The following is a 12,237-nucleotide window of genomic DNA, read 5'->3' as shown; positions in this document are numbered from 1 at the left end:
AGGAGGGCCAAGGTCCCGATCTCCCCATAAAGTTAGGGTGGCAGTCACGGGCCCTGGGTCATCACTCCCTCCATCACATGCCCACGGCAGACACCACTGACACTCACGGGTCTCTTCCTCCGCATCACACCTGCGAGTCTTTACCAGCACAGACCTTGAGGCGGCATCTTCCAACGGTTTCATTGTTGAGATAATAATCAGAGCAATATCTGGGGTAAGAACAATGGTAACATCATCTCTCAGGCACTTACTTAAGGTCTTTGCTGAATGCGTTACCTGCAGTTTAATTCTCCCGTCAACGTAACCAAGAGGATACAGTTGCTAGCCTTGTTTTCCAGATCAAGACTCTGAAGCCTAGAGGGGTGACTAATGTGCCAAAGGTCACAGCACTTACAGATGACAAGTTGGTTTTCAGACCCAAATTCCTAAGGTTCCAGAGACAGACCAAATCCATTACGACCAATTCCACTGCCTCTCCAGAAGGCTCTTTCTGTGATTACGAGTGTCCTTTCAATACACTGAGGTTGAAGTTCTACTTGAAGGAATCCGCCTCCCGGGGTGCTCCAGAGTCCCTGAGGGATGAGCAGGGAGGAGAAGACCAGGGTGCACCCACCCTCCCCAGTGCCCACCCACCCCTTCCCCCCAGTCAGAACTACTCTACTCTCATCTGGGTCTCATACGAGGCTCCTGCATGAGACTTGATTCAAAGAAGGACTTCTGTTGTCGAGAAGACTAAAAACCACTGCCTAGAAGTTAGAGAATCTGACCAACAGAGAGGCATAAAGTAAGAGAGCCAGATTCCTGTTCTCTGTCTTCCGAGTCAAGTCTCCAGCTCCTGGTTGGGAGTCTTGTCCGGGAGACAGGAGTCAGCCATTCCACCCCATTTTGCACATCCATTTTGTCCCATAATTTCCTTCCCCAAGAAGCATCTTCCAGATTCAGCTCTTCCCACCTGCCGTCCAGCTTGATCCTCCAAGAGGTCTGTTTCCCATGGCTGCACAGTCAGAGGTTATGCTTAGAATCAAAATGTGTGTTTCCCTGGTGGCCATCCTCTGCAGAAGGGAAAGGCTGCGGACTGGTGCGTTCCGAACAGGCTCCCTCAGGATAAAGGGGGCTGACACCTCAGCAGCTTCTGGAACAGGATGAGGTCACCTCCTTGACTCGCGTCTCAGTGAACTCTGTTTCGATCTAATATTGCGGGGCCCTCTCTTCCTTCTCACCTGTCCCTGGAAAACTGCGCTGTGCTTCCAGGTGGCCCGTAAGAAACCCAAGGAGAATGAACTCACAGGTCCCGAGGAGAGAACAAAGCCTGAAAAATGTGGCGTGAACTTGTCACCGCCTGAAAGTACTGAAGTTCTGTTTTAGATTGTCATGTAGTTTTCCCCTTCTATCCCCTGATATCCCTGTGATTTTTTTTTCCAAGATAAAAATAATGGATTTTCCCTCCAAATCTTCTGATTCAGCCAACACTACGGCTGCAAGTACCCCCTGGAATACTACTGTAAACTCCTGGCCCAGGTGGAGAAACATGCCCCTAAGGTGTAATTGGGATTCACTTTTAACCCTCAGCTCAATGCTATGTAAAAATATGGAGGGCTCCCCTGGTGGCGCAGTGGTTGAGAGTCCGCCTGCCGATGCAGGGGACGCGGGTGCGTGCCCCGGTCCGGGAAGATCCCACATGCCGCGGAGCGGCTGGGCCCGTGAGCCATGGCCACTGAGCCTGCGCGTCCAGAGCCTGTGCTCCGCAACGGGAGGGGCCACAACAGTGAGAGGCCCGTGTACCGCAAAAAAAAATTAAAATTAAATAAAAATATGGAGGCGCACTCAGACCCCTCCATATGGGAGCAGGACTCCCATATGGCTTTATAACAATAGGATTTCAAACCTGGACATGAAGTAGGAAGCATTTCCCTTTACTTATAAGGGAGGTAAGGAAAATAACAAAAGTTACCTGGCTTGAGATCTCAAGTTCACTGAGCTGGTTAGTGGCAGTTTTCCTACCATATAGCCTCATTCTCAACTTAGAAGTATTTCTCAGAAAATGTGGGCCTTAAGACCTTTTGAGATTCTCAGAATTAAAAGTAGTGAGTGGCCAGGATGTTAGTATCTATGTTATTAAGGGGTAATAGGAGAGAAACCTCAAACCTCACTGTAGCTGAAAGTTAAAACACTTTGGGCTGCAACATTTTCAAGCGTCAGAAGTTCAAATTCTGATTGAACTGATGACATTAGATATTAGAGATATTAGATATTAGATAATATAAATCTGAGTATATTAGAAACACTATTCAAGTTTCGAAGTCCTAAAATGTTTCATGCACATTTCAACTTTCATATTTTCTTGAGAAAGAAAAAAAGAATGAAAACCAAAAAAAAGGAAAGAAGGGAGAGAGGAAGGGAGGAAGGGAGGAAAGAAAAAAGAGACCCATAATGGCAGTGCCATGGAACCCCGAATAATAAGAATGTAAGATGGGCTCAGAATAAGGGTGACATGTAAATCCCATAATTTTCCCCAATATAGAATTGCAAGCCTTTTGATGTCAAAACTGAAGAAATGATAGGATCAAAAGCTAGGCCTCTCTCTGTTAAATATGTAAAGTACATGTTTCCCTAGAGGCATCGACACCAGGATAACCCTAGAAATTACACCTTTTTTTTTTTTAATCAGTGGAGAAATATTCTAACAGCATTATGTTTGATCATTCTACATTACGGCCACTTGTTCTTAAACGGATTGTGGTCCAATCTGGATTTACATCCTCCACTCCCTCCTGGATTTCAGGGGGCCAGATCCATGAGACCCTTCTGGGTAGAGGATGCAACAGGGAGGGAATATACGGAGGTGACTGTCAGTCAGGAGGTTCGTTCTTTCAGTCTGGCCATTAGGATGGAGAAGGTGTTTGAAGTCATCTTTAATCTGAAAAATATTGTAAAAGTCCTTTTCTTTTTATTTTCTCTTAATTTACATAGATTATATTATTTCCTAGGTCGCCTTCTCCAGTGGGCTCTACATTTTGCTAACAGTATTGGTTTATTTGTTAAAATTCAACCGCCAATTGCACTCAATATTCTGGCAGCTGTTTTTGCACTCAGTTTTTAAAAATCATTTGTAATAATTGTTTGCAGCAGCCTTTGCATTGAACATTCTTACACCTGCCTGGTCCAATGTGCTCTTGAAGACGTCAATGTTAAGTAGACAAAGTCTGTCTGAAAGAACACATCATTTAAGGCCTGTTGCTCAAGAGTGTAATTTGAGGACCACCAGTGTCAAAACTACCAGAGGTGCCCTTTAAATTCTGATTCCCACTCCCGTACATAAATTCTGATCCAGTAGATCTGGGATCCCAGAAATCGGGTCTCATGAATATCACTCCAGGTGATCCAGGTACGTGAACACCAGTGTCGAAGACAGCACAATTCAGTGGTGTGTGCTGTATATCTCATTGAATCCTGCAAAAAGTGCTCAAAGGTGGGTATTATCATGTCATCTTTAAAATCATAAAACTATGACTGAGAAAGAATACAGGAATTGTCCAAAGGTGTTTTGGTCCGCTAGGATGTGCCAGTCCAAGATTCAAACTCAGGTGTGTTCCGTACAAACAACTAGCTCTAAAATGCAGAAGAATAAAATAGAGTAAAGCCAGTGGCCATGGGATCACAAAGAAAGGAAAATTTCATTCTGATGAGGAGGCCAGTATAGGGTCTGCCAAGAGGAAAGATGAACCAGATGTTCTAAAGCAAAGGCATGAAGGAGTAAAAGTGTCACTTGAGCGACTGCAGATTGACTATAGTGTGCACCGGAGAGAACCATGGCTCATGGAGATGAGCTCAGAGAGGGAGCTGGTGTCAGATCTTGAGAGCTTTGAAGACCGTGGAAACGAGTCTGAGCTTGGTTTTACTGCAGGTTCAAGGGATGGGTGGCGGGATCTGATTTGCGTTCCTGGACAATCTCTCTGGAAGCATTTTGAGCAATGGATTGTAAATGAGAAAAAGACTAGTAAAGAGGTGTGTCTCATAACCCAGACTTCAGAAGACAAGTCCCTGAATTGGGGCATGGAGAAGGTGAATGGTAAGATTTCTCAGTAACGATGGAAGTCATTCCTGTTATTTATAATGAAAACAAAATGACTGATTTTTATGTAGGTGCTATATAACCATGTCAATTCTCATTTCTACTGGAATAAAAGTTCGATTTAGATAAGACCAAGGGTAGGAAATTTAGGACATTATATAGATAACACTGGATTTAAGAAAACCTCATGGGCAATTATTACAATGCTATTTCCATGTATGTCACTGCCTAGTCAACACTGAGTGTGTTGGAATCCTTTGGGAAAAGAGTCTAAGAAAGTGGCTTGGCGTATTCAGACTCAAGCTACTTTCAAACTAAGTTGACCCACACGTCAGTCGTCAATCTCTGGCTTCATTTTGATGCCAAACATTCTGAAATCCCATTCATTTTATGCTCCACACCTGCTGTTTTCGAAGTACACCATGGGAGATGGACACTGTGGGAGATTAAGTTAATACCTGTCCTCACATAGGTCAGAGTCAAAAGGAATGTAAGTGGATTCACATCCGGAAGAGTCAAGTGTCGACGCCGATAGTAAAGTCAGTCCCCTAAGGAAAATCCCTAGAAGTGTCGTTACATGTTGTAAGTACGTGTTGGTGCTCGTTAGGGCGTCTGTGGCCTGATACGCGCCTCTGGGCGTTTTTGGAAGCGGGGACACCCTTGGGGTCAGTGTCATTACCCGTCTTCTCCTACTATTACAGTGTAAGTCCTCCCCAAAAGAGCAGGAACGGGGTCAGTGCTCTTTTCTCTGCACTTTGCCTAACCCAGTGCCCTACCCAAACTGCCGGCTTTGGGATGATTTTAATGATAATGAGAGACACTGCTTTGTGCCATCAGATCCATTTCAAACAACGATGCCCAGTAAATCGCCGCGTCTCTCCACCTCCACCTTCTGACTTTGCACGTGCCTCGTCCTTGCTTTCCAGGCGTTCTACAATTACCATGTTCTGGAATTACTTCAGATGCTGGTGACAGGAGGGATAAGTTCTCAGCTGGAACAACATTTGGATAAGGAAAAGTTCTGTGGGCCGAATGACAGTTACTCTACCGTTTCACCTGGAAGAATGCGGTGTAAGCTGGGGCTTCTGTCCTTAAACCAAACCATTTTGTCAGACATTCAAGTGAGTCAACTCTTCTCGTAGTAGAGCGTCTTAACCTCCCTGAGTTTTGGAAATTGATCCAACCTGTTTGGGTTCCTAGATCACCTAGAGCATATAAATAATAATAATAATGACAAATTAATGTAATTTATATTCATAGTGTATTTACAATTTACAGTGCATTTTCACGTGATGACTGTTTTTTGCAACAATTCTGAGAGATCAAGCCATTGTTAGTATCCCCATCCTCCAGGTAAAAAAGTGCACAGGAAGCATCAGAGAGGTCCCATAACTTTGTCCCTTGACAAGGATTTTAATAATAAGTGTAATGTTAATATTCACTGAGCATTTGACCTGGGCCTGTCTGCTTTGTTTGTTTGTTTGTTTTTCACTTTATCTCTCCAAAGGTTTACATGGTAGGCATCGTTATTAATTCCATTGAACAGATTAAGAAGCTGAGGTGCAGAGAAACAAATACTTACCTGAGACCGTATTGCCTACCAGTGACCAAGCAGGGTCCCTCTAAGGCAGTCTGACCCAGGGCCTGTCCACTCTCCCTACGCTTGGACTACTAAAGAAATCTGATCCAGACTTCCCTGGCAGTCCAGTGAATAGGACTCCACGTTTCCAAGGCAGGGGGCACAATTTCGATCCCTGGCCGGGAAACTAAGATCCCGCATGCTGCGGGGCATGGCCAAAAAAAAAAAGAAAGAAATCTGATCATGTCACCTGAAATCAGGCAGAAGGATTCCACGTTTGGGCCTAAGAATCTGTCTGGGCTAGCCAGTGAAAAATGCTTGAGTTTTCTTAGTCCTCTGAGCTAACAAACAGTAGATTATAGCAAGGAAGAAAATAATTCTGGCAAATCCCGATGAGGCATCTGGGCATTTGGGGCTCAGTGTCGAGTCCAGGCTGCAGTGAGGAATCTACTGGTCGGCCTGCCTTTTGGTTTAGTTTTGAGTAACATGGCATTCGATTCCCCGGTGTCACCGTCAGGGGCAGGCCTTTAGAGGGGCCTGAGCAGAGCCCCTTCTTCACAGCCCTCTTCCTGCCTCTGTGTCTGCTGTGTCTCGGCAGGTACTGCCAATAAGGGCGAACCCCACGCTCTGTGCATCTGAATTCCAGGTGCAAACAACATTCCAAAGCTCCCTCCATGGTCCGGTCCTTCGAATTTCTGTGGTCCTGGGTTCCTCATCTCAAGCTGATTTGTGAGTGATTCTAAGCCCGGGACAGCTGCCACTGGCCACTTCCTGTGGGAACCAGAGGTGGCAGCGGACTGGCCAGCCCTTTCTTCTCCATTTATGTCTGGCCCTCTGTTCTTTACCCTGAGAAATCACAGAACTAAACAGACTGTTCTCTTTCGACTTCCCTGAACGCACTGGCTGCTGCTTTGAAGCCTGCAGCTACTCAAGGTGCCTTGTTGGCAGTCGCTTGAGAGCAAGGTCAAGAGGAGGATGAGAAGGCCGCTCTCTCATTGTGTGCCTTAAAAACTGTATTTTCCGGGCTTCCCCGGTGGCGCAGCAGTTGAGAGTCCGCCTGCTGATGCAGGGGACACGGGTTCGTGCCCCGGTCCGGGAAGATCCCACATGCCGCAGAGCGGCTGGGCCCGTGAGCCATGGCCGCTGAGCCTGCACGTCCGGAGCCTGTGCTCCGCAACGGGAGAGGCCACAGCGGTGAGAGGCCCGCGTACTGCAAGAAAAAAAAAAACCCTGTATTTTCCAACCTGGTGCTCACTGTGACTTCTTGATCGTTACCAAACCAGCAGTAGTAATAAAAACGAGCATAGCCCCTTGCCACACCACACCCAGACAGGCTCCTGAAAGACCAGAGTCATAAAAACAGCTGCCGGTATTAGATGCTCAAAACTCACCGTCAGCCTGATTTCCAGCCCACTTGCTGCCGCCACCAGAGAGGTATTAGGAGGGAGCTCTTGGGTCTTCCAGACTCCACTGGGAGAAAAGGCAAGTGACACTCCAGTAAGTGCTTGTTACAGCTTGATTCGAGTGCCGCCATACGTAAGTGTTTCTCTCTTCTCTCCCCAGCCAAGAAGGACCTTTGGGCAGATATTCTGCGGCTCGTTAGATAACCTTGGAGTCCTGTGCCTCGGCTTGTACCGCATGATAGATGAGGAAGAGCGCAACCCAGAGCACAAAAGGGGAGTGTATGCTGGTGTAGAAGGCGCCGGCCACGCCCAAGCACGAGGGCCAAAGCGACGTCATTCTGTGTGAAAGAGACGGCCAGAGCTTAGGGCCCCCAGATGCAACAGAGGGTGCTGGGGAAGTAGGTAACAGTGTAGGATCAGTATAAATAATATGAATGCACCCTGGTGATTGGGATCCAGGTAGTACTGGCCATGTAAGGAGAAGGGTTTCTCTGTCCCCCGTGAAATCTGAAATGCAGACCCAGATTTTCAGTCAGGGTTCTTTTGTAACTTACCCCTCATCGACGCCTGTGCGACTTTTTAAAGCCGAAAAGCCACTGTCCACACTGGAAAGAGTTACTTGTTCGCTGCTGGACTCGCTGGGTAAATATTTACTGAGTGCCTTTTTTCTAGCCACTGTGCCTTGTCCATGTAAGATACGGGAGTGATGTGTAGAGATTTCAGTTTAAAGAAGATCATTCTGACAGTAGTGGGGAAGAGAAAGAAAATGTGTGTGGAGGGGAGAGGAGAAAAGAAAGGGTACTGGGTACCAGCTCCAGACAGCACAGTAACGTAGGACCAGACTAAGAGTCTCGTGGTGGGAACGGGCAGTACTCAGTAGAGAAGGAGAAATTAAAAATAATAGAGTGGAAATGGATCGATGAACCTGTTTCAGGAGGAAGGGGAAGGAAGTCAAATCACTGAAAGCGGAGTAGTCATGAACACGAAGAAAGACAGCTTCTCCGCTCGCAGGAGAAAGGGAGGAAAAGAAAGGAGGCCAAGGCAGATCTGGCTGTGGATGAGGGCTGTGCTTAGGGAATGTTTATGTAACACTAGGATTTCTCGGTGACGAGCAGGCATAGCCCTGGCTGAGAGAAAAGAGGGGGAAAGTCTCTAGGGAGTTGAGAAAGACGTAAAAGTTACATCAGTCACTGAGGGGACTGGAAAAAGGAGTTTACTGTGCATCTGTAGAAGCAACAGTGCAAAGGGAAAGGACAGGGGATGGAAATAGCCTGAGGAGCGGATGTACCCAAGAGTAAGGAAATGAGAGAGAAAGAACGAGGGGAAGTTGTGGTCAGAGAGTGATTTATTGAAGGGTGAGGTTTTAGAGGCAGGATGTGTCAGGAAGTTACAACAGCAGTATGCGGTCAGGAGAGTGGTTGGGAGATAAAGATCACTGGGTAGTGGAAATCAAAGAAATTGGTCTGCGTGTTGGAGTCGTAAATCACGGAGACACTGCAGGCACATAAGGTGACGGTGGCACTAGAGTTTGGAAGAAAAAATGTCCCATGTGCCAAAGGCCTAAATAAACATGGAGGTGTGTGGATAACACCGAGGTGACTCAAGAAGAGGGTGGTAAGGCTGTAGAGCATGGACCACAACGATGGGGGGAGCAGGGATGCTCTAGAAACAGCACTCGGAAGCCTGAATGATGCTGACCCCCCATCCCCATCTCTGTCTGCCTGTGACTGACCCCCAACACCTCTGGAAAACCTGTGGACCGTGGTAATTGGGAGAAGGTGTAGCCCATACTTGGGCGGACCTCAGGGAAGGAAATGATATTCCTGTTTGAAAGAGAGTATGTGGTTACAGCAGATCTTGTTTAGAATATCACAGAGGTTACAGGGGACTCAGTGGGCGAGAGGGAAGTGGGAAGATTATTCAGTGAAAGATCAGTGGTGACTTGTGATGGGTGCTTAGGGAGGAAGAGGTGATTATTCGGGGCAACACTGGAAGTCATGCAGGGTTCTGCTGCCTCAGCGTTCTGACAGGAACACTGGCGTCTTCATGAATCTGACTCACGTTCTCTGAGGATTTGCCGTGTGCCTGATTTCCTGCCAAGACATCCTGCTTCTCTGCAGAGTCTGTCCACGCAGGTCCAGGCTATGGGTGATCTTTGAAACTCATTGACTCACTGTTTGCTTACCCGTCAAGGTTTCAAATAAACCTTTGGTTACTTTTCTTTTTCCTCCACTGGGCAACCTACATTCTGTGTGAAAGTTGGCGGCAGAAACATGAAAATAGGCCTAACCCAGGATGGAAATATCTGGCATGCGCGTAATCTTCCAGTTTTGATAAAGCTTGGCTAAGTGCTCAGAACTGTGCCAACCGAATTCATTAGGGTCGTGGATATTAAAAGCAGAGAAACATATAGTTGGAAAAGCCATTAGAAATCAATTAGCCCAAACCATAGTCCCATCCATCTCCCATTAAAATGATGAGAAAAGCAAGGCCCAGAAGGGAGGTGGCATGCCTAGGGTCAGAGGTGGTTGGTTTCAGAGGCAGGCGTGAGAACCAGTCTCCCAGCTACTAGCCTTGGACCTCTTCTGTTGCGCTGTGCCAGAGAGTTGTTTTTTGTTTGTTTGTTTTTTACTATTAATCAGAAACTAAATAAAGCAAAGCAAAACAAAAACGTCTCCTCTTTGGGCCCAGCAAAGTGACTTTCTTGTTTTGGCCACTGCCTGCAGCCACACCGTCCCAGCTGCAGGGGCTCAGAATTCACCTTTGGCTCTTCTTACAGGTTTGTGATCACCCGGCCAGAAAACGAGTTTATGCTGCTGCCCTCGGATCTTGTGTTTTGCGCCATCCCCTTCAGCACCTCCTGTTACAAAAAGGATATTTCACCTCCAAGTCCGTGTGAAATTATAAATATGGTGCCACTGACAGAAGAGACGCTTACAGACATAAATTGTCCTCCTTCAGTTGACCAGGTCAGCGAGACTGCAGCCCAGCCACCCAGTACATCCGTCCGTTCGCTGGAGCCAAAACCAGTCCCCGTTGGTGATCCTGAGCAAGCAGTGTTGACTCCAAGTGGTAAGCTCTCATCCCAGACACACCCAGGTGAAACCAGGAAAGAAAATGGAAAGGAAAACATGGAGGAAACCACAGTGGAAGATGCCTCTGCCTATCCAGAGTCAGACTAGACCTGCCGATATTTCCCAGGAGCTCCTGGCTCACTCCTTACGAGGCATCTCCAGAGGTGGTGACTTTGAACAAGGAAGGAAAAGATGGACGCCTGCCATTTTTGTGGCCATTGCTGAGGGGTGGATCAGCAAGCCCACACTGTTTGGGAAGAGACAAAAGTCCGAGCTAATCCCACTGGATCTGGTGTGATAAATAAAGGAATAGATGATAAATGCCTCTCTAAGGGAAGTTCATTGCTCTGGGTCTCTTGAGCAGAAAACATGATGGTTGGACCTGTGTTAAAGACATTGTTCAGTACTTGCTGGGTTCCTCCACACAGGGAATATAAGAAGTAATCAAGGTAAAAACAAGAAGGATTTAGACATAAGGGACAAGAAATAACGTGCCCCCAAATCAAGCGTCTTACATTCTTTATCCTCAAACAGGCAAGTAGTGAACTCGTCGTATATTATCATCTTCTCTTTTTCCCTCATGCTTTTTCTTTCCTCATCTCTTTCTATAGGAGGTGAGGAAGACCAGATGGGGAGATACTTGTTTGAATTGGAAACGAATTTGTGTATAATTAAAACCTAGACATACCCTAGCACAAGAATGAATCTTAGAGTGTACTCAAGATGGGGTACCTGGACGAAGTCAGGTAGATTGAAATATACAGCCTTTCAAATTCCCTAATTCAAGAATAAAGACATCATCTCGTGAGAGGTAATAAAGCGTTTCCCCGTATTCCAAAAGGAACCAGTTCACTTCCCTGTAAGCCTCATCTTTAAGTCATTTCATCTCGGTATTAGTCTGTTAACACAGTAGAAGTTCAGCACATCCAGGAAGTATTTACTCCCAATTGGTGAGCCTTGTAAGCAATGCCTTCTTGTGTTATAGATACAGCATAGGTAGAATTGGGGAAGACAGAAAGTAATAAGCCAGATTTCTCATAAATGGTTTTACATAATGTTTATGATATCCTTGACATTTTCCTCAACATCCTTGCTGATTTGGTATCACTATCTCCATTTTACAAAGGAAGAAACTATGTCACAAATAGGGTTCCCACATAAAAGAAAGGATACCCTTTCTTTTCTTCTTAAATTTGAATTTCAGATAAACAACGTTTTTAGTATGAGTGTGTCCAAATTATCGCACTTAGCTAGTAAGTGATCAAATCGACATTTAAACCTAGTTAATTTGACTCCAGCACCTATAGACATTTGCCTCCAGGCAAAATAGAAGAAATGAACCAAAAACATTCATCCACAGGAAATAAAATGTATTAGTAAAGCTTTGGTTGTAATGAAATCAACTTAATATATGTGGAAAAAAGAGTAATTGTGAGGAAAGTTGTCAGAGACCAAGGAAATCCTCGTTTAAATTTTTTTTTAAGCTTACCTAGATCATCTTCATCCTTCTTTTTTGTACAGATTGACTTTCTTTGTTTTTCCGTATACATGGCAAAATATATTTTCCTGCAATTCTAAATTTATAGGTAGAGTTATAGGCACATCAAAGATTTAACCGGTCCATCTCTGCCTCCCAGATCCTGATTTCTATAAGGAGGCATGTAGTGGGCTCAGCTTTGACCACTCCATCCCAGCTGTCAGTGGATGAGGAATAGGGTACCTCTGAATGGAGGACTTGTCCTCGGGGAAGGGAGGATGGTTCATGGTCTGGGAGGACATGCCACCAAACATCTACTGCAAGGACAGTACCATTCCTCTGACCCGTTCCCCGAGCCATTTTATACAAAAGCATGTTTAGTTGAACCAAAATATTCCTAGGAAGGGATGGATTAGCCCTACGCACATTCAAAATCCACAAACCCACTGCTAATCTCAGTTTAGCATGTGAACCTCCAGAGTCAAAGCTTAGCCCTCAGATGATCTCATTTCCAGTGCAGCGGAGAAATTTGAATGAGAAGTTCCTTTATTTGACAGTATATTAGGTGAAGGGGTACCAAAAATATGGCTAAAGAAAGATTGAGGTATATGCAACTATAGCCAGTATGTAAG

At 45.7% G+C, this 12,237-nt stretch overlaps 1 protein-coding gene across 2 annotated transcripts in view; it reads left to right on the top strand.

Moving 5' to 3' along the window:
* KCNU1 (potassium calcium-activated channel subfamily U member 1) overlaps nt 1-9,910 on the top strand; it is a 172,981-nt gene extending 163,071 nt beyond the window's left edge. For both annotated transcript variants that reach the window (XM_067722127.1, XM_067722128.1), the window contains 2 exons: nt 4,999-5,193; nt 7,215-9,910. In XM_067722127.1, coding sequence (XP_067578228.1) covers nt 4,999-5,193; nt 7,215-7,400 — 381 coding nt within the window. In that variant the 3' untranslated portion in view covers nt 7,401-9,910. The remainder of the gene's footprint in view (nt 1-4,998; nt 5,194-7,214) is intronic.
* The last annotated feature ends 2,327 nt before the right edge of the window (nt 9,911-12,237 follow it).

This window comes from Pseudorca crassidens, chromosome 21 (assembly GCF_039906515.1).
Source record: "Pseudorca crassidens isolate mPseCra1 chromosome 21, mPseCra1.hap1, whole genome shotgun sequence".
Classification (NCBI taxonomy): domain Eukaryota; kingdom Metazoa; phylum Chordata; class Mammalia; order Artiodactyla; family Delphinidae; genus Pseudorca; species Pseudorca crassidens.
Note: the sequence above shows the minus strand (reverse complement) of the source record. Positions and strands in the feature narration are given on the sequence as shown.